The sequence below is a fragment of the Trachurus trachurus genome (genome assembly GCF_905171665.1).
Source record: "Trachurus trachurus genome assembly, chromosome: 2".
In the NCBI taxonomy this organism is placed as follows: Eukaryota; Metazoa; Chordata; class Actinopteri; order Carangiformes; family Carangidae; genus Trachurus; species Trachurus trachurus.
In genome coordinates this window covers 4683532-4704829 of record NC_139914.1, presented here as the reverse complement: position 1 = coordinate 4704829, position 21298 = coordinate 4683532, and the positions used below count along the sequence as shown (strand labels likewise).

Below are 21298 nucleotides of genomic sequence, written 5' to 3'. Positions count from 1 at the left end.
TAGTATTTTTTTTTCTCCCCCCTGAGAGAGAGAGAGGACGCACAGAATGCAGAGGGCTCTGCAGGGGAGGGGGCAGTGGCAGCGGGTCCTAGACCGCCGGGGCCACATGTAGCTACAAGGAGGAGAAATTAAGCACTTGACAATCTCTGGGCACTAATAGATGTCAAAGTGTGAGTGTGTGTTTGTGTGTGCGGCTCTGAGAGAAAGGGAATCTGCCAAGTTGTTGCAGAACCAATCCTGGGGTGTTAGAGGGTAATGGGGGTTGATGGCTGGCCTGTTAAAACCTAAACGGTTGGGCCAATATTCATTCTCATGTGAAGTAACTGATACCAGCTCAGTTTCATCCTTCAGTGCCTCTGACCCAAAATGCCTGCACGGTTTCAGAGGCAACACCCCGGTCACAAGCTTTTCTTAGACTCTGCTAGTCTGGCAATTTTTTTTAGGGGCTCTTCATATTGCACATGGTGTAATTAGTTCTTTGTAATTAGCGCAATTTATTGCTTTGTGTATCCCTTTGAGACACGAGTGCTTGAACACAGAGGTCTTAATTTGCAATATTACACACTGTGTAATTGGGAATTTGTTTCCTCACAGCCCTGAGAGATTGGGCAGACATGTACACATATAACCGGAGTGGACGGGGGAAAACAGGTCGTGTTTCCGGCATCATCTGGAGCAAGGGAGGGGGGAACCTGTGCCTTCGGTGTAATTAGACCTCAGCCTCTGCTTTATTAAAAAACAGCCAGTCAGGAGCTCATCAGTTACCTGCTGGACAGTGATTGAACCTCAGATCTGCTGTGTATTTTGGTACACTGAGCAGGTCACTTGTTTCAGAAGCGGCACTCTGGAGATTAGTGAGGTTTTACTCAATATCTCCTGTAGCTCCCTGAGTGTGGAAATAGGCCGCATCCCCAACTAGACACTAATAATAGTGAGAATAATAATGCCTCGCCCCATATGGAATGAGATATAATCCCTTATTGGTTTGAAGTGATGATATTAAACAGCATTATATGGGCAGGTGACAAGGCAGCACCAGCCAATTTCCCTAGATATGAAAAGGAGGAGATTGCAGGTGGGATTACCCTGTGTGTGGTCAGAGGAAAGGCAGCCGCCGGCGCCCGCAACGTTGTCGCCTCGCTCTCCCGCTGATTGTTTGCCTTTGAGCCGCCGCTTGTCCTCCTCCTCCTCTGCCTCTCCTAGTTTCTGTTTGTCTTTCGGAGGCTCATCCTCCTCCTCCTCCTCCTCCTCCTCCTGGATCTGTTTGCCTTTGCATGGCTTCTGAGGCCGGGCTTTTCCCTGGCTGAGCTCTGGCTCGCTGTCGGAGCTGGAGAGGACGACGCACGCCTGGTCCCTCTCCGGCGAGGGGGGTTGTTGAGGCCCGGGTGGCTCTGAGCCAGCTGAGAGAGAAGAGAGAGATGGAGAGAGAGGGAGTGGAGAGAGCAGAGGGAGGGAGAGATGAAGATGACTTTATTGGTCGAGCCACAGAGTGTAATCAGACTTTGAAGAGTTTCATTCCCAAGCGAGATATCCATCATCTGAGGAGTGTGACAGTGTGACAGAATGACTGCTGACATGAAAGTAAAACTCAATATGGCTCATTAGTGATGTTATTAGCTATCATAAGTCCTTTACTGACAATTTTAGAGGTGTGAATGGGATCGACATTAGCAGGGATGTAGTGGAATGTGTAAACACACCCCTGTGTGTTTGGGAGGATGTTCATTTTAAAAGGAAGCATTTACAGAGCACATAAAAGACGATCCCACTTGCTGCAAACCAACCACTAATTTAGTTACGTTAAGATCTCAAATCAGTAGACCGGTTCATTTTGATACAATCATTATCAGACAGGCTTATATATTATTAATGCATTGCATTGCACTGATTGTTATTGTGGTTTTTACTGTCCTGTCTTGTCCTGCACTTATTAATGTGAAAAGAATTTCACACACACACATCACTGCAGCACGTTCCTATTATGTTAAAACATAAAATGGCAAATAAATTGAATCTGAATCTGAAAAAAAAAGAAAACCAGCTCCTATACAGTGAATATGAGCTGCTCCCATCCGGCAGATGCTATAGAGTTCCAGTTAAAAGTACAAAAACGTGACCTCAATAGATACAGGAACTTCATCCCACTTCCGGTGGGTCTCCTGAACTCAAAGCAGTGTCGACGCTGAGTATAGTGTATTGTGATTGTATGATTGTGGTTTTGTATTTATATTCGTAGACGTATTGTGATGCACTTTAACTGTACATGCACTCATGTCCTGTACATGCACCAAGCACCATTGTACGTATACATGTAGCAGCCTGCATGCATATCCTAGACTAATTTCCTGCAAGACAAATACATTTAACTAACTAACTAACTAACTGAACATCGTCTTTAGATCCTTTGCTCAGCAGCACACCGGCAGTGAAGCAGCGAGCTGCAGATGCAACACCTGTCTCCCCCTCCTCCTCCTCCTCCTCTTCTTCCTCCCCTCAGATCAAACAGCCAATATAATTTGCTGGGAGAATGAGTTATGCTTGTGTCACATTGTTTTGTTAATTGCTCGCCTGCATCACGCGCAATCAAATCTAAACAAAATAATTGTCAGCGATTGCCGCATCTGTGCGCCCGGGCGGTAACTCAAACAGCTGATCGTAGCCAACTGCCAATCGCAGACCTTGCTTTAAAGGAAATCAGCTCAGGGCACCTCGTGGACTTGGGTTACCGAGCCGGTTTCTGCGGTCCCACTCTCGGACCATTCATGTGATTTTCATTCATGCACAATGTTGTAACTCTGTGAAGGTCAGGCAGAAATATAAGCCACAAAAATGTTAATGAATGCAGGGATTATGCCATTACTGCAGACTTTAAATAAGTGTTTTGTAAAGGTAAAATTCAAGGTAAAATTAACAGGCTGGAAATCTCACATTCAGTCTGTTGCACAGAACTTCTTCAAAAAGTAGCACGGCACAATTTCTTCTCCCGAGTTTTCTGGTTAAAAAAAAAAAAAAAAAAAAATTTAAATCATATTTCACATTATTTGTTGAACTTGAGGTGTGAAATCTAACAAGACAGTAAGTTGTGAGACTTCGGGACGCAGAGGGCTAATTAGTGATCCTGCCTCTTTGTGGCTCGTTTCTTCAAAAGGCCAGCCTCTAGTCGGCTTCTTCAAATGTCATCTGAGTCTCCGGGCTCCTGGCCCCACCGCTGCCCCCCTCCACTAACAAGCTGAGCGAGACCGCAGAGTGACGGCTCAATTTGTGTTAAGCTGTCCCCACTGAGGAAGATGTTAACGGGGAAATCCTACAGGGCCGTGCCTCGACTCCACCAGTCATCCCCCTTGTCCCCCCCCACAATCAGGTCCCCATTACGTCTGTAGTGGCTTGATAAGGTTTGAGTCTTGAATCCAGACACAATTTACGACTGTACACAAACACGTGATCCTCAGTCTGCAGGGAATCAAACAGCTGCAGCCTGGGCTAAAAGATGTATCAAGGAAAAAGGAAGTAGTGCGTCCTCAAATGATCTTTAAAATCAAACTGTCCAACAAAGATTCAGTTGGACTTTGTAAAAAAAAAAGAAATCTGAACAGAGATGGATTTCTGGCTGAGAGGTGCAGAGAGCCAAGAGATAACCAAATTGCCCTCTTCCTGTGTACTTCTCTGACAGTAGGTGCTAAGAGACAAATTGCTGGTCTACTGCTGAAAGAGCTGAAGGACTACACCGTGCCCACGCTCCGAGCCTGAAAAAGCTGCAAACACAGGAACTCAACACCACCGATCTGACCCGAAAATGGTTGAACAGAAGCTGTCTGGTTGTTTACCGGTGCTAAACCCACTACAGGGAAACAGTTCGGACTAACAGCACCTGAGATGCCAAACCCTGCTGCACAAGGAGGTGCAGTAATAATCCATGACAGTTTGATTAAAAAGGAAAACTCCAGCACTGACAATACTGCACAACGGTGATTCAATTTGTATCAAATTAATGAAAGCTGTAGGGATTTCACACCTGGAAATTGGTCGGCTCTCCTACCTGCTGCACAGGAAATCAGTTTTAATGTTAAGTACAAGAAGTGATGACCGACATGGAGAAAGAAATGCCACATCCAAAAAAGATAATGGGACACTGTGAAACTGCTACAGCTAAGCTAAATACGTCTTAAATGTTTTGAATTATTAAAAAAAAAAGTGTGCCTACACTTTAAAGGGATGGTTCAACATTTTGGCAAATTGGCCCATTGTCATAATCCCTATCGTTTTTTAGGAGTAGATTCATTACCTTTAATTGTCGGTTCAAGCTATTTTTAGAACGGCGGAGCAGAGCCGCATATTTACTGTATTTCCTGTCTTCCTGTCTTACAGAAACAGGCTCTACCCTGCTAAGGCTTGGCTGGCAACATTAAGCTTTAACCTCAGTGTTTCAGCGTGACACATGTTGACATGATGTGCATCATTTAAAGTCGACTGGGGAACCAATTCATTTCCACTGAATGAGCAAACACTGGGTGGCTACAGCTGACGAAATCTGCTGACTAAAGTTGCTAAAGTTGCTAAAACAGTTTTTGTCCAGAGATGAGATTCTGTTTTCTTTTTTTTTTTTGCTTCCGAGAGGTAAATCTGCCTCCATAATCACTGTAAACTGCATTTGTGCTGTATAAGCTTGACAGACGTAGCAGCAGTTGCTAAGGGAACACAAGGCTCCGCAAAGGGTCAATATACCACTCTAACATTTGGTTGCCAGCCTCTAATCTGCCGTTTCAGCCCATTACCACATCCAGCTTCAATGGTTTTAATCAAATCATAGAAATCGTTCCTTTTTTATGTCATGGTTCATATTCTGGTACATTTCATTCCGGTACAAACGCCTCATGGTGCGACAGACCAATATCCTTCTGCATGCTGACTTTTCTTCCTCTACAGCTGCCGGCGTGCTGTATTTTGCCATCCTGCTCAAATCCACCAACAGTGGAAGCCAAATGCCTCAAAAACCTGCTCCCTTACATTCGTATAAAGCTTTGACGTCCTCGTGGCACCACGTGCAGGTGGTCCGTGATTCTCCAGATCATGTCTTAATACTAGTGACACAACTTGTGACACGGTGCGACAGCTCTCTTTATATGTATAGCGTTAAAACGTCGCTCTTCGCATTCCTCGTGTCACACCATCGTCTCTGAACTGATTATTTTGTCAAATTTGCACGAGCCGAGGACGGCGGCGCCAGGTTGAGAGATATCTCCATAAATACAGTTGTTATTTTTCAGCACAGTCTGTGATTTACAAATTTAGCAGGTTGTTAAATTCCCTGTCTAGTGAGCTGACACAGCCCGCTGCTGTGAATGCAGAGTGGCGCTTGTGACAAAGAAGAGTGTGATTGCTGAATAGTTATCAAGCATCTGCTGTAGCTAAGCATGAAATGGGTGGAGGAGGAGGAAGAGAGGTGGGAGGGGGGAGGGGGGGCCAGATTTTGTTAAAATGTATGTGTGTGTGTGTGTGTGTGGGCGGTTGAGTGTGTGTGCTGCTCAAAAGCCGCGGTATTGGCTGTTTGAACTGTGTGTTTTAAGTGCACCGCGCTCACATCCAGTGGGCCGAGCAGCAAACAGACCTTCAGCTCAGCCACTGTTTGCTGTGCTGTTGCACTAAATATAGATCCTATATTAGCATGAGGAGAGTTGAGAGTCATTAATGCAGCGTCAAGCTTTTTTATTTTTTATTTTTTCAAAAGACAGGTGAGAAATAAAATGTGTAATGAATAAAATATTAACATAATGAACATGAACCATATGTTTATTAGTAAAATAATGACGCTGACTTGTTATAGGATTTCATGTTTCGCCTACACAGGAGTAGGACTAATTATCTAATTTAATTTATTTTAAATAGCAATTCACTATGCACTGGTCACTATTAATCACTCTATTTATCTCGTATTTATCATTTATGGTTGCTCTGCTTCCCTGTGCACACACTTTGACACATTTGAAACATAAAATCCTCTCAGCAAGAAGGTTTTGGGTTCAATTCATGGTCCTGGACTCAACTCACATTAATATTTTTTTTTCTCTTTGTCATTTCTGATGTGTAAATATTCTAAAACCTTGAGTCCTTTCATTTCCTTTTATATTTTGACCTCTGAACCTTTTTCAGAACAAGTCGCGGTGTTGAGCATTGACAAATTGTGAACGGGGCGGCGAACTCTCAAATAAAAACAGCTGCACAAAGAAGCCTCTGTGTTTAGTATCTCACCCTTCCATGCCTTTTTTTGTAACACTGAACTTTTAATCATGCTTTTTCTTTTTTTTTCTGGCTAATTTTCAGTGGATGTCTGAGCAAAGTTTCACCCGACTGTGAAGACACATAGGTTTGTATGACTTTATATTACAAGGCCACTGGAGTCAGCGCACCATAAAATTCACAGTGCATTAAAAAAAAAGGCAGTAAAACTAATTCTGCCTAAATATTACTGCTGCTGAAACTGCAGCGACATTTTAGGGTGTTTTTTTTTTTTTTAAAGTCATCTCTGAGCTGATCTGAAGCATCTCAGACATTTAAAGAGCATGGACCTGCAGTCTGCCAGGTCATAATGACTTCCCTCCCCTCTTTTTTTTTGCTAGATACAATCATAGGCTGTCAGAGATATCAACTAGAGCCAGCTCAACTTTTCCCAACTTTGTGCGAGACATTTGCAGCAATACTAGGCGCCTGCTTTCTCTCTCTCTCCCTCAGCTTGACAGGTGAGAATTATACTGTGTCCTTGTCATCTGCAGAGAGAGAGAGAGAGAGAGAGAGAGCGACAGACAATATTCTCCTAACAGAGCTATTTCAGACTCTGGCAAAACCTGCCTCCATCTTTCGCTATCATGCATCTCCATCTGGTGAAATCTGTAATGCTGTTCAAATGTATTATGTCAACAGACTGCTACGATTGATATTGACGGGAGGGAAAATAAAGCAATGAATGGATTTCGGCTTCAGGTGCTTCATTTCAAGCGAGAGACGATGGAATTGTTGTCTCTTTCTTAATGGAGTCCAGTTTGTTTTGCAATCAGTGAAATGAAGTTGTTGCATTAATAAAAAGAGAAAATATGGGAACACACACACACACATCAGGAGAGGGTGATTTGTTGTTATTTGTTTCTCGTCTCTTATCGTACCTGACGTGACAGCAGAAGAGGAGCGCGGGAACTCGCACATCTCGCAGTAAGGCAGCAGGCTGCTGTTGGAGTAGGTGCAGGCGCCGCAGCTCCACGCCGCGGTCGAAGGCTCCGGCTGCGACAGCTTCCGCGGGGCCATGACGGAGACCGGAGCGCCGGCTGTGGACCTCCTCTTCCCCCCGAATCGAGAGCTGGGGCTGGGAGTGGGAGTGGGCTGCTGTGACCGCAGCCTCTTCACATGGGGGGAGAAATCCTGGTCAGGTGTGACGGTTTCTCCTCTCTCCTCGCTGTTTTCAGAGCGTGTTGCTCTTCTGCCGGCTGGTGAAGCCGCCGCCGCCGTCTCTGAGGAGATGGAGGGAGATGTTCCTCCATCTTCTGTTCTCTTCCTCTTCTTGTCCTTGCTGGCGCCCGGGGAGAAGAAGGAACGGATGTCGTGCTGCTTCTCTTTCTCAAACTAAGAAATAAAAGTTGCAAAATTAGTTTTACTCTATTCTGGTATGGCACCCAGTTGAGATTTTTCACACATGCATGATCGGTTTCATTCACAAATCAACACAAAGCTATGACGCAAATATCCCTTCTGTTACCATCACAATATCTGCCCATATAATTTTGATATCATATTTTTTTTTGCATGTAGGATAGGATAGGAATTTATTTATTTAAAACAGGGACAATGCACAAATAAACATTAATATTGTAGGACAAGAAAAGACGTCTTGAGCCAGGTTATAGCAGCATTTGCTAATTTCCACCTGACACCAACAGATGAAAAGATAACAATATTAAAATCTTTGAAATATGACAGGATAAAAATGATATGATGGCCATAGTTTTAAAAGTAGACAAATAAACTAAGAAAACAAGAGGAATAAGGGCGCCAAGTCACGAAGGTGCAACTATAAATCTGACATGAACAGATTTAATTTCCACATTTATTCTCTGTCGTCTCTCTGCGAACTCACGTGAGTGAAGAACACGTCACCGCTCCGGTTTCCCGTGCCTCCGTCCGGCTGCAGCACCATCTCGCTCGGCGTCCACACGTTGGCGAAGTTGAGGAACTCCCACTTGTCTTTGTCGCCCACGTCCGCCTTCAGGTATTCCTTCCTCCCATTCAGAGTGCTGCCGGTCACCGTTTCCTGGAGGATGATGGGACGTTAAAGTTTCCACGCTGCAGCTTTTGTGTTGATCATGTTTCTGCTTGTTTTGATGGTGATGGTTTAATAATGAGCAGAATCAGTTTTCATTATCATTACAAATCATGACAGCTCTCATTATTAGTGTAGTTCCAAAGCCTGCTCTTGTATGCAAATCAATTCCATGGATGCATTGCAATATATAGAGAAAAACAGAGTGTATAAGACATGTTTGAAGCTATTTTTGTGTCTTAATGAAGCAGCAGAGGTGCAATCAAAGCGGAGGCATTTACATTAAAGAGGACATCGCTGATGGAATATGCGATGACAAATCAAAGGCTCGACGGCTCATCTGCTGCCGTAACACTTCCCACGTTTACTGTACCTTCCTGTTGAGCATGGACCACATGGCGGTGTCGAACGTGCCCTTGGCGATGAGGTAGTGCACGTTGACGGAGGCGGTCTGCCCGATGCGGTGGGCCCGGTCCTCGGCCTGCTTGATGTGGCCGGGGTTCCAGTAGAGCTCGGCGAACACCACGTGGCTGGCAGCGGTAAAGGTCAAACCCTGGAGAGGACACACAAAATAATTACCCAATCACTAAAAAAACACCTTGTTCAGCCACTGCAAATGAAACTCTCCTGCCCCTTTCCGATGACATTTCAATTTTGTAAAAGCCTATTTATCTAATAGAAGAATATTACATGCTAATTGCAATATAACTGCTTCAAGCACGCGCACGCTTCCTTTGACTGGGAAGCAAAACATTCGGTCACTCGGAATAATTGGTGTCAATGAGTTTATTAAGTTTGTTATTAAGAGTAAAACCCATTTTTCAGAATTTATTTTTATTTACAGAAACCCAGATTATGATTCACTACAACCTGTTATAGCTGCCATTATTGCAAATATGTAACAAATGACTCTACTTAGCCTTATTTATTGTTACATTACAGTGGTACAGCACTTATAATGATCGTCTGCAGGAGGAGTGAAAGCAGAGAGGACAGTGTGTTCAGCTTGTTCAGTCTTTCTATAAACATTCCTGTTAGGAAATATAATCATTTTTCAATCATGAAGGGTGAAGTGTTTGATTTGTCACCACTTCCGAATGATTTCAATTGCAGATTTTGTTCACAACAGCTTAGAAAATGCATGAACAAAAACAATATGTCGAGCTGTAGAGTGTCCGAGTGTGAATACCTGACCAGCAGCCTGGATGCTGAGGACGGCCACTCTGGTTTCGGGGTCATTCTGAAACTTGTGCACCAGCTGGATTCGCTCTGAGGACGGGACGCTGCCGTCGATACGGATGTAACCAGCCTGACAAGAAAACAAGACGAGAGGAAAACTCAGACGGTGGAGAAGCGACACTGAAACCTTTGAATGAAGCATTGATTGGCAGAATCGTGTCTCCGCCGGTTGAGGAAAGAAAAGTAGCTTTATGCCTTTTTTTGAGAATCAACAAGGTAAAGCTGTGGCAGTTGTAGGATAAACACGATGGATTTGAATATTAAAGCTGCTGTAATTCATGTTCGTATATTAACAATGGATCAAATGGCGAACACACTGTATTGCTCGATGCCCGGCGCTAAATACAACACACTCAGCAGCCTAACAGCCAGATATTTCCCTCAGGAAAAGAGTAAAGCATAGCTGAGATTCATCAGCTGGCCACAAACACAACTCCAAATAAATGCTTGTGTTGTTCTGTATCTGCTGGATATGCAAAATATTTCTAATAGCAAACATTAAAGGGGCTATTTGAATGTTTTTTTCTGCCATGAAAAACTTACTTACCCCCTCTGACCAGAGCAGGTTTGAGGCCGCACTGATTTGCTACCCGGAAAATGACCAAATGAGCATTATAAATGTGGATTCAAACATAATTATGATTTTCAGGGCCAGGTTAACAAAATCTTTAGTGCCTAATAGTCCCACATGCGCCGGCCTGGATGTTTAGTGCTCTCTCTCATTTATGCATGTGCATCTGTAGAGGATAATTGGACGTGAGGTTATTTGCAGATGTCATTCAATCCACCGAAGGTTCACACAGTTTTCACGGGGCGGTATTGTCCGTCTGTAAAAAGCTGGTGCTGAGTTGTGTTGGAACATTAAAGGCGAGGAGCGTTTCATTATCCTGTTTTCTATTCTGTAGATTTTTCAATGACAGATGTGAATAAATACACAAAAGAAAACACTGAACCGGTTGCAGTGAATAAAACGGCTTCGTTCAAAGAAATCGAGAGCAGTAGGAATAACACAATATTTTGTAAATTTCCACAACAGCACACAAAGACAGCAGTGGCTCCATGTTCATTAAACCTGAACTTGAACTTGACATTCACTGAGCCGCTAATGCACTGTGGCCACCGCACTCTTTTGGTTTTGGTCCGCTGGTCCTGCAGAGCTGCTCAGTGGCCGTCAGCGGCAGAGTGTGTTGGTGCTGTGGAGCTCCCACATGTGAATGTAACTGTAACTGCATGAATATGAAGGAGAGCCTTGCTGGGGAAGAACACAGGTCCGTTCCACTTCTCCAGCAGAAATAAAAGGTCAAATAAATTCAAACCACATCCCAAAGTCATAAAAACGCTCCAAAGAAATCAACCTGCTGGTTCGACAGAGCGGTTTGTCTCTTGCATTTAGCGCACCATGTTAACAAGCTCACGCTTCATCAAACAAACCCTCCAACCAGGAGCATAAAAACAGCGTTAATGTCATGTGATTGGAGTGCAGTCGCTTGTCTCTGCCAAGCTTCTCATCGCAGCGCGTTGCTTGTCGTTGCTTTTTTTAGCCCATCTCAGTTAATTGGTGAGTGCGAACGCACCAGAGAACGAGCGTCTCACAGTGGAATGTGTTATCACACGTCGTACGACAGCACTACGTTCAGTCGACACCTCCTCGACCCCTGTGACACGCACGAACACATACAGCGCACACGTACGCAGACACACACTTGAACTCTTTCACAGGTTGCTGGCGCCGAACTAAGAGATACCGTTTTCTTGTGACGACTTGTGAAATATGCCTTGAGAGATTAGATGTGGAAGTAAAGTTTACTTTCTTGGAAAGAAAAAGTAGACTTTTAGAAAAAATTAGAAAACAAACACTGAAATGAAGATTAATAGACAAATAAAGACCTGTTTTACTGTGTTTGTTAATTATCTAAAATCGTACCTGCATTACAGTCACACCTGAATTTAGGATGTATGTTTAGCAAATACTGCACAACTTCTAACAACTATTTATTAAAGTCCAACTCTAGAGCTCAGAGCTCAGTACTCTGTCTAACTTAATCATGGGTATGGCAGGGACTTGACTTATAAACACAGCAGGGCTGTGGAAGAAAGAATAAAAGGTAAGTGTTGGGCCAATTACCTCTGGTTAGCCTGGAAGGAGGAGTGAAATATGAATACGTTCTGCACATTTAGTACTTTCCAGGTTGCTCTTAATGGGCAATTCATGTCTGTGGCTGGGAAAAAAAACTTGAGAAACCTTAAATGGAAATGACAGAAATGAACATTTGTGTCGAAATGAAATAACAGCAGTTTGAATACAGTGCTCCCTATTGTTGCAAAGTGATTAATAGCATATGAACAACACAAATTCAAGGATTTTTACACTCACCCCCTGGAGGTTTAAGGAAACCAGATGGAAACATTTCAAGAGCACTATATTACACAGAGGCTTAGTGCACAGGAAGCTAGTCCTGAGTCTGACTGATCACAGCTGATAAAGTATGGACAGAACCATGTACGGTGGCCTGGAGAGCTCGAGGCAGACGTGCTAAAGCTGAGCGTTCAGAGCCTTGTGTGTTTGCAGGTGAGTTTCTGCAGTGCAAACTTTTGCAAATTGATGAACAGCACGAATATGATGTCACATCGTTATGGTTAGTTATCTTCCTACAGTAGATGTAGCAGCCATTGAGTCTTCAGTTAAAGTGAGTCTTCTGTATAAGTGCAGAAGTCATTACCATCAGCAGCTCTGCCAGTTCCTGGGAACTTCCATGCAAATGTACAGTATTTCCAAGTAGCAGCTCCTGCTGTCAAAAGGCTAATTACGTGCATGAAGCATGTATGAAGAACATACATGACAGTCACATAGTAACACCTACACAAAGACTAATACGGTACATGTACATCCATAAATAGACAAATGTGTCCCTGTATTAAGCAGCTATTGTGTTGAGGCCTTTTATGACAGGGGAGAAGAAACCTGCAAAGACGTGCTGTAGCTTCCTGTAGTCGAGGGGTGACCAGTGTGTGTGAGCGGTCTGCTTTAAATAGATGGTAAATCATCACCGAGTACGTAACATGTTCTACCTTGGCCTCGATGACGGCCTCGGTGCAGGCCTGCAGCATGGTGAGGTGGTGGGCGAACACCAGGAACTTCAGCTGCTCTGCTTCCAGCATCATCTTTATGTAGTCCTTCACAGCTCCCGCCTGGCCACACACACACATACACGCACACACACACACACACACAGAAATAGACACAGATGAAAGAGAGCTACTGAATCCATCACTTCACTGGTCGACCCCACACGGAGGAATCGGCTAGATCAGTGAAGAAGTCAATTAATCACCGCGGCATCCTTTCTGTGTGATCGATTCCCTATTGAATGGCAAGGATCCAGACTTTAAAAGGCGAGAGCACACGGAGCGACTGGGGTGCATTTGTCAGTGCGCAGATAGTGAGAGCAAATCAATAACTCACAACTCGATGTATGATTGGTGTTTGCACTCCTTTTTTTTGTTTTTCCAGGGGATTGTGGTGACACCAGATACACAGAAGTTCACCTTTTGTTCCGCGGGAACCAGCTCTGAATTTACAGCAACTTCATAAAGATAAAGCACCTTTTTTATTAAGTTTAAAGTCTTCTTAAACAGCAGATTTAAACATGTGCAATCTGTCAATTTGAGAAACTGACTGGGCTCATGTATATTCAAACATTATATGTGACTGTACTTTGAATATTTTCTGATATTTTCAGGATTGGCAGACACCCAAAAAATGAAAAAGATGTATTCGACTGGGAACATTTACCTCAGGAAGTAAAAGTTCAGTTTCTCACCTACAGTATGTTATTCTTGAGTTTCTTCTTTTTCTTACATAATCCAGTTTTTTGGGTTCTTTTATCTCTGTCTCTTGCCTTTGTTTTTATTAATGGTTTCAAATGCTAACAACGCTTTAGAAACATCACAGCCCCAATTTAATAGCACCTCACATGCTTCTGCTGAAGCCAGCGACCTTGATTGACAGCGTGAAGCTAACAATCTAAAAAGAGAAAGCGGGCAGAAGTGCCGGCGAGTTAACCGTACCCCGCAGGTATCCGTATCTATCATTTCACCGCGCGCTGCTGCCCAGCGATCACACTGTGATGGCTGTGGCCGTTTCCCCGCCACCTTTTTCCTTGCAAAGCTGGAGTGGATGTGCTGTACGACGAGCGTGTCATTGAGCATCCGGGGCTCGGCTCATTTCAGAGCCCCCGGGCCAAAAAGCTGCCAAGAATAGCACCAACTAGTGAGAAATACTGAGGTTTTGATTTGAGTCAAACAGAGCCCTTACTGGATGGTTTTGGAGACAGGACCTTCTCCGCGGTGTGAATCCCCACCCTCATATTCCCCCACACCTCCTGCAACTTGACAACCTCTGCAGCCATCACACCTGCTCTGGTGGGAGAACCTCTGCTTTGCCTTGCTGATAATTAGCCGATGCGCCTGATAATGAATCTCTCCGCCAGGCCTGCCGACCCCGTTCTGATCTGGGGGGTCCTCATTACTGACGGCTTGGCTCCGCCGGCTTCCTTCCGCTGAGTTTAATTAGTGCACAAACTTCTCGGCTGTCTGAAGCGGCCCGTTAGCTTGCTTTAAAGTCCAGCATCAGAGCTGTCCTCTCTGGGTAATTGGGAGCAGATGCTTGGCGGGTAAAGCAATAAAAATACCCCAAAGGCGTTTGGCAGCTCCGTCGCCAGGCAGACTGGCAGGCAGGCAGGGGCCGTGATGCTCGTCAGAGTGACATAGATGTGTGAATCTATCACACCATCCCACCCCTCCCGATGATCCAAAAAAAGAAGAGAGAGCGCGTTTCTTTTTCTTTTTTTTCTGAAGTAGAGAAAGTGTGTCTGACTCTAAAAACCAATAGGGGAGGAAATGAGAATGGGCCAACAGTATCGGCTTTGAGGTGGGCGAGTGGGTGGGTGGCGTGTGTGTGTGTGTGTGTATGGGGGAGGAGGAGGGGTGGGGGGCTTTGTAATGAAAGGAGGTCCAGTGTTAGGCTAAACTGAGCAGAAATCCAATCAGCAAACAACGCCAAGCGCACAAAAAAAAAAAGAAAAAAAGGGAAAAAGATCCAAGCTGGGAGGCAGGCTGAGGAAGTAGCGTGAGGATGATTGCATTCGCCGGTTATCTCCGGTCTTCATTGACCTCAGGGCCGCGCTCCTCATGGCTGAGGGCGCCGGGCTAATTGAGAGGAATACCCAGCCCCTCGAACACGGCTGACGATTGGAGAGGGGGATACTACATTTGGTGGAAATGTTTACTCTGCTACAAATATAAGAGATTATTAAGGAACTGCCTCCCCTCTCCTCCTCGCGTATTGAGATTAGAGAGGCTGGGAACTGATCAGAGGTTGAAAACTGTATCGCCGCCTTCAAGATGTTTCCCCGGGAAGAGGGAATGTAAAAACGCTTGTTAGATTCTTGTCACCAGTCGCTCTGACCTCTCCAACCTTCCTCATACTGTATGCATCCAGCGGCCACCTTCTCACACTGCTGATTTCTCTCTCATTAAAAGAAAAAAAAAAAAGTCACTTCTATAACAGAGAGCGGACTAAGTTTCCATAGCAACAACATCACAGAAATGCTATTTTAGTGCGGTGTGTAACTTTAGAGATAAGGTGTAATCATGCCAGGCTGGACACGCACACACACACACACACACACACACACACACACACACACACACACACACACACACACACACACACACACACACACACAACTAAATAATACCTCAGTTATAACTCCCTACTTTGTATAAGTGCTTTCACTGGGCGACCATTAGGCTCTGTTACCATGGCGATGCATTCCCATGAGATCTCACTGAGTGGTCGGCCAAGCGCTCAGAACATGATGCTGTAGCTACCATCAATTCACCATTTCCTGAAACGTCAAAATGAATACAAATTACATTCCTTAGCTAATTTCAATCTATGTAAACCAATTAGGATTATATATAATATATAGTATGTGTGTGTGTTTGTGTGTGTGTGTTTATTCTAGCTGTCAGCTTTCAGGGGAGTTAGAGGTTAGAAATCTTTTGTAATGTTAACCACAGGGCACATCGCTGTAGGGAAGTGTGTGTTGTTGCTTTGTCGACTACATGTCAATACGGCACTAATGATGTAATGGCGCCTGTTTCTCTGCACAGCTTCTGCAGCTACGGAGAAGCTCCACGACTACTTTTAACACAAACACCATTAAAACCATAAAATATAAGAATACTTTTGTTGTTGCCATGCGTCATGTTTTCTTTTTTATCATTACCCAGATGCAGCTCAAGCTTTGCAGCATTACAAGGAGATATTTTAAGGATGTAAAGAGGAATGTTTCCCAGATTTTTTTCTGTCATAAAAGTCATGTCCCAGATTCCTCTGTGAACTAATTTAACTTTTGTAAACCACAAACAGAAGTGGACAAAGTACATAACTCCATTACATTAGTTAGAGTCTAGATGCCCTTGGCCAGATATTACACATTTACTGAACCTAATGTCTCCAGACCAAGCATTGCATTAAAAACAGCATGTTTGGTTTCTCTGTTTCAAAGTTTATCTGGATTTTTGGAGTCTGGTTGTGAGCAAACATTTAAAACAAAAGGAAATCTTCGAAATAAACTGAGATTACTGGGCATTAAAGCAACTCTACTTAATGTGCTGTCAGTGTAAGAAATGGGAGATAGTAACACAAACACGTTGTACAAAAAAAACCCTCACAACTTTAGATGACATCCATCTGATTTGCCCAACTCTAACTGCCAAGGCCTCATATTAACTTCACATAAACTTTGGATTGTATTTTTTGCTGTAGATTTCATCCTCTGTCTCTTACATTGGAGGCTCATTAGGAGGAGCCACTTTGAAGACGAGGAATGTTTACAGCAAGCAAAACCTGTTTCCCAGCTATTGTTTGAAGGCAGACTTGGGGGGGGAAAGAAAAGTGAAATTATCCTTTGAGGTTAGGGAAAAGATAGTGGTTATAGTTAAAGATGCTGTTTGTACGTTTTCTCTGCCGGTGAGCAGGTGGTGGTGACTGTCACTCGACAACTGCCTCAGCCTTCGTTGTGTTGATAAGACAAGAGGTTATAACGAACCCTCTGCCCCCTCTAACACTGGTGCTGGAGACGACATCAATGATGTTCAATGCTGAATTCCTCTAGACTGTTAAGTAAACAGCTGCTAATGCTAATGCTAATGCTGGCTATGTAGCAATTGCAAGAACAAGACTTAGCTTATTTAATCAAAATATGAGCTCTGTAATAAGACTGAACTTTAAAGAGAAAGTTCAACATTTTTGCAAATTTGCCTATTGCCACAATCCCTATAGTCATAGCAGTAGGTTCATTACCTTTAATTATCGGTGCATGTTGTTTTGAGATCTGCGGGGCAGAGACGTGAGCTGCTCAGTGAACACAATGGAGGTGAATGGTACAACTCCAAAACGCTCTCATGGAGAAACTGTGACCTGCACATTCACCACGCTATGAAATAATCATGTATAATTACGTAACATTACAGCATCGAAAACAACTCTGTCTCATAATGTTACATGTTTATCTCATGGCGTGGTGAATGTGCAGGTCACAACTTGTCCACGAGAGTGTTATGGAGTTGTTGGATTGTGTATTTGATGAGTTTGATGAGGGACAGGGGATCAGTACAGTTCACCTCCACTGTGTTCGTTGAGCGGCTCACGTCTCTGCCCCGCTGATCTCAAAACAACATGCACCGATAATTAAAGGTAATGAACCTACTCCTATGACTATAGGGATTATGGTGATAGGAGAATTAGCAGAAATGTTGAACTATCCCTTTATGTCTCCTGATTCAACACTCTCCATACACCCCTTTCACCTTGCTACAGTAAACACAGGACACACACACTGCTGGCTAAATACTATAGTCATAAAAGATACAAGCCTCTCCTGTTAGACAGACAGCAATCCTAAAACCAAGTTTCATCATATACTCTGGATTTTGATTTTTCTATTTGTCCGTCTCGTACTTCTCATCTTCTTCAACCTGGATCGTGTGTTTATTGATCCTCTGTGTATCTGATTAATATGCTCCACACCCCTCCATCAACACTTTGAGAACAAACCCCACTGCCTATAATGATCTACAATCCATGGTGGTCAAAGTGAAAGCGAGGCTGCTCTTTTCTGCGCTGCTGAAAAGTTCACAGTTTTTTTTACTGCCTATTATATAGTAAAACTGGGAGCGGGGGCTAGCAGTGAAAGCAGCTAATGTTAGATGTCGACTGCAGCTCACCGCCAATAAAGGCTTGAGTGCATTATGTACGAATGCCCCGAGATGAAATATCACTGTCAGCATCGAGGCATTAAACCACTGCGATGTTTAAAGGGGAGGGCTGATGTTATTCTGCACTTTTCTTATCGTCAGCAAAGCCCATGAAAAGACCAAAACCAACAACTTCTCATAAAACTTGTCTGACTTTCTTACTCTGTCTGTGGAGCCCAAACCTCAAGCTTCCTGCTAAAGGTCTTTGGAAAATAGGCCACAGTTGTATGTTATTTGTTAAAGGTTAAATAATTCACTGTAACAGCGCAAATCTTGAAGTTAGGCACTATTTTCTGCTGCGGATTGATACACATTTGAAATATGAACACACACTACAGTACATTTACTAGTAGGATTCCTGTGTGGTGTAATGACATAAGCTGAGCTAAAACAAAGATACAGTACGCTCCCACTTCCACACACCACCTGGTCTCCCATTACCTTGGCTATCGCTGTTTGTTTGTACATCTGTGTGACCAGGCCCATGACCTCAGTGAAGGGGTTGTCCGTGGCGGCGACCCCCGACCCCATGCCCCTCATCAGTCTCTCCCACTCGGCGAAGCTGGCCGAGGCTTCCTGCAAGCAAGCAAGGGGAGAGCAAAGACAGTGAGGCCGCGTCCTTTATTTCTTCATCTCTCTCTCTTTCTGCTGTTTTTTTGAGATATAAAGGGCAAAACAATTAATAGTGTTGCTGGGTGTCCTACTTTTCCTGGAAGAGAAAGAAAGAAAAAAAAGAAGTTAAAAAAAAAAATGAGAGTGAGAGAGAAAGAGGGAGAATTCCCAAGGATGCCACCCCCTCTGACTGGGCTGCTGTGTTAGGTGGGTCATGAGCGTCTCCCAATTATAGCCGCCTTGTGACAAGCTGGGGTCGAAGATGGAGAAGCAGCCGGGCCGGTACAATAAATCAAAAACGGCTCGCGTGCTCTCAAGGTGATTGGCGAGGAGTATTTAAAGGCAGGAGTGGAGAGCGGAGAGGATCGCAGTGGGAGAGGCTGCAGGAGAGGAGCAGCATATGCTCCCCCTCTGTTAATAAACAAGACATACAGGGAGAGGCCGTGCATTTGTCGTCCGCATGTGGTTTAGCACTGTTTGTCATAAAAAACAGTCCATTAACAGCAGGCGTTGGCACATCTTGTCATTTTATTGGAAGACAATGCAGCACGTTATGTATGAAAAGCAGCGTGCAGCAAGTTTGATTCGATTTCCCTACAGCGTGCGTGTAATTTCAAGAGTTTCAGAAGAGCAGTGAACCTCCTTGACTTTCTTGAAAATTGCCTAACTTTAAACCGCTCCGTCATTAGAGGCTCTTTCTCCGCCGATTGTTAACAACTCTCAATTGAATCTGCCTGAATTCAGCATTAATGTGTGAGATCTCGATTGGAATGAGCACTTTCCTTTGAGCGAGGAACTGTGAACCATATGGCGAGCTGAAGGCAGAGGTGACTTGCGCGTGATTAGGCACATACAGCCGCGAGGATCACGGGTGGGTGTGATGTGATGAGATGTCGAGGGGGGGGATGGGGAAGAGGGTGAGAAAGAGAGAGTGAAGGCTTATTAATGCGAGCACACACACACACACACACACACACGTATACAATGGAGGCTTCCTCAGAGAGCAGGTTTCACCACTGCGTCTCGTTCGACACAGGTACAATGAGAAGATTGTGGTGGAACATGAAAGCGTTGCACCATTTAGTGCAATAATTAGCATTTCAGTGGATTCAAACCTCGTCAAAGTCAAGGACGGCTGAATGAATAAACAGTATCACGTTGGAGGAGCACAAAGCTGCATTTTTCCTTTAAGGTTTTTCCTCAGATGTTCCACGAAGCAGCACCTGCAGAAACACAGCTTTGTCCGTTTCTCAGTGTTTTGGTTGTTTTTTTTTTCTTCTTCCTCCAATTAAAAATTATACATTGGAGCATTACTTTATAATCGGCTGGAAAAAAAAAAAATCCTGAATGGCTAAACACTCCACCCTCGAGGATATTCACTGGACTAACGCTGACAAAAGGCCAAGCCTGAAAATGTAAAGGGCAGGAGGGGCATAAAAAGTGTCTGGCTGTGGAAGATAAAAGCCATCATTAGAGAGTAAAATGAGATAGGAGGAATGAACTGGTGAATGGTCCTGGTACACAGCATATATCAACACAGTTTGTTTAGAGGAAAATAAAGTCCACACGGTCTTTTTTTTGTGTGTGTGTTTGTTTGTTTCATTTTGTTCATATTTTCCTGCATTTGAGAGATTTGGCTGAACCGGCCACTTCACACCTTCCCTCCTCTCATCTCTCTCTCTACAAAAAAAAACAGGCTATTTAGCTGTGAGAGTAAAAAATTCTGTGCGTTTTTCTCAGTGGAAATGTAGGAAAAAAAAGCAATGAACTGTGAAGCTGAATTGCGTTTTTTTTTTGTTTTTTTTCCTTTTTGTTTTCACCAAAGACAAATGATCTCCAAGCTCAATCCTCTGAGGATCTCACGCATGGAAGCTGCTGTTTCAGCCAACTTGAGATAACAGAGCAACTATAAGACATGACATGAACTTTTCCACCAGTTCAAAATGTTCACTCTGTGGCTTAATTGGCACTACTATGTCGAAACACTGACCATATTTAGCCCCCAATTAAAGTGTCACTTTAACATTTAGGGAGGCTGAGGTAAAACAAAAAAACAAAAAAACAAAACAAAAAAACCCCTGCATCATCACTTTCTCCAAGTAGCTTCCTTATTGTTGTGTTATTCCTGGGATGGTGGCTCGGTGCATAATTAGTGCTGAAAGAGCTCCTCCAGTGTTTCTGCATTCCTGCTGATATGATACAAAATATAACAAAGGGTTCTCAGTGTGTGATGGGAAGCTAACCCATCCCAGCCTTGACACCGGTGACCCGATGCGGAGAGTGGAGGAGAGGCGGCGATAAAGGCCAGGTCAGAGCCGCATTAGCATTCACGTGGAGGTTCCCACGCATCCATTACAGCGTGGGAGGAGAGAACCAACTGCAACCATAACTTTAGGGCGGCTGAAACAGTTGTAAACACCCACACACACAGCAGTGCACGTACTCAAGAAAATACAGAGGCAGCCGGACATAACAGCTGATTCTAGTTAACAAGTTGCTCTTGCTTTGCAGCCGCTAGCCTCCAGTGATGCTAATGATAGAGAAACGTGCTAATCTGTCTGTATCCGTGCCGCCTCCACATGAGTGTGTTTCCGCACAGCTGAGAGGTTGCATCCTGCCAGAACAGAAAGCAGCGACTCGTCTGCAGTGATTGACGGATATTAGCGGAATAACTGATGGTAAAACAAAAAAAAAAGGGGGAGTGGGGGCGTCCTCGTTAAGACAGGCTACTTTGGAAAAACACAGGTAGCAGCAGCTTTAGCAACTGCACAGTCATCAGCATTAAAAACACCACACAGATATGTATGGGCTTAATGAATG

At 44.0% G+C, this 21298-nt stretch overlaps 2 protein-coding genes across 2 annotated transcripts in view; one reads left to right on the top strand and one right to left on the bottom strand.

Annotated features, from left to right (window-relative positions):
• zranb3 (zinc finger, RAN-binding domain containing 3) overlaps positions 1–21298 on the bottom strand; it is a 72724-nt gene that overhangs the window by 31187 nt on the left and 20239 nt on the right. Inside the window, exons 8-14 of the mRNA XM_083992097.1 lie at positions 18308–18442; positions 12611–12730; positions 9492–9611; positions 8676–8855; positions 8120–8293; positions 7155–7608; positions 1086–1400 (exon numbers count right to left, since the gene is read on the bottom strand). Of these exons, the coding sequence (XP_083848223.1) occupies positions 1086–1400; positions 7155–7608; positions 8120–8293; positions 8676–8855; positions 9492–9611; positions 12611–12730; positions 18308–18442 (1498 nt within the window). The remainder of the gene's footprint in view (positions 1–1085; positions 1401–7154; positions 7609–8119; positions 8294–8675; positions 8856–9491; positions 9612–12610; positions 12731–18307; positions 18443–21298) is intronic.
• pspc1 (paraspeckle component 1) overlaps positions 3892–21298 on the top strand; it is a 188878-nt gene continuing 171471 nt past the window's right edge. Inside the window, exon 1 of the mRNA XM_083992110.1 lies at positions 3892–3903. The gene's annotated coding sequence lies outside the window, so the exon portion shown is untranslated. The remainder of the gene's footprint in view (positions 3904–21298) is intronic.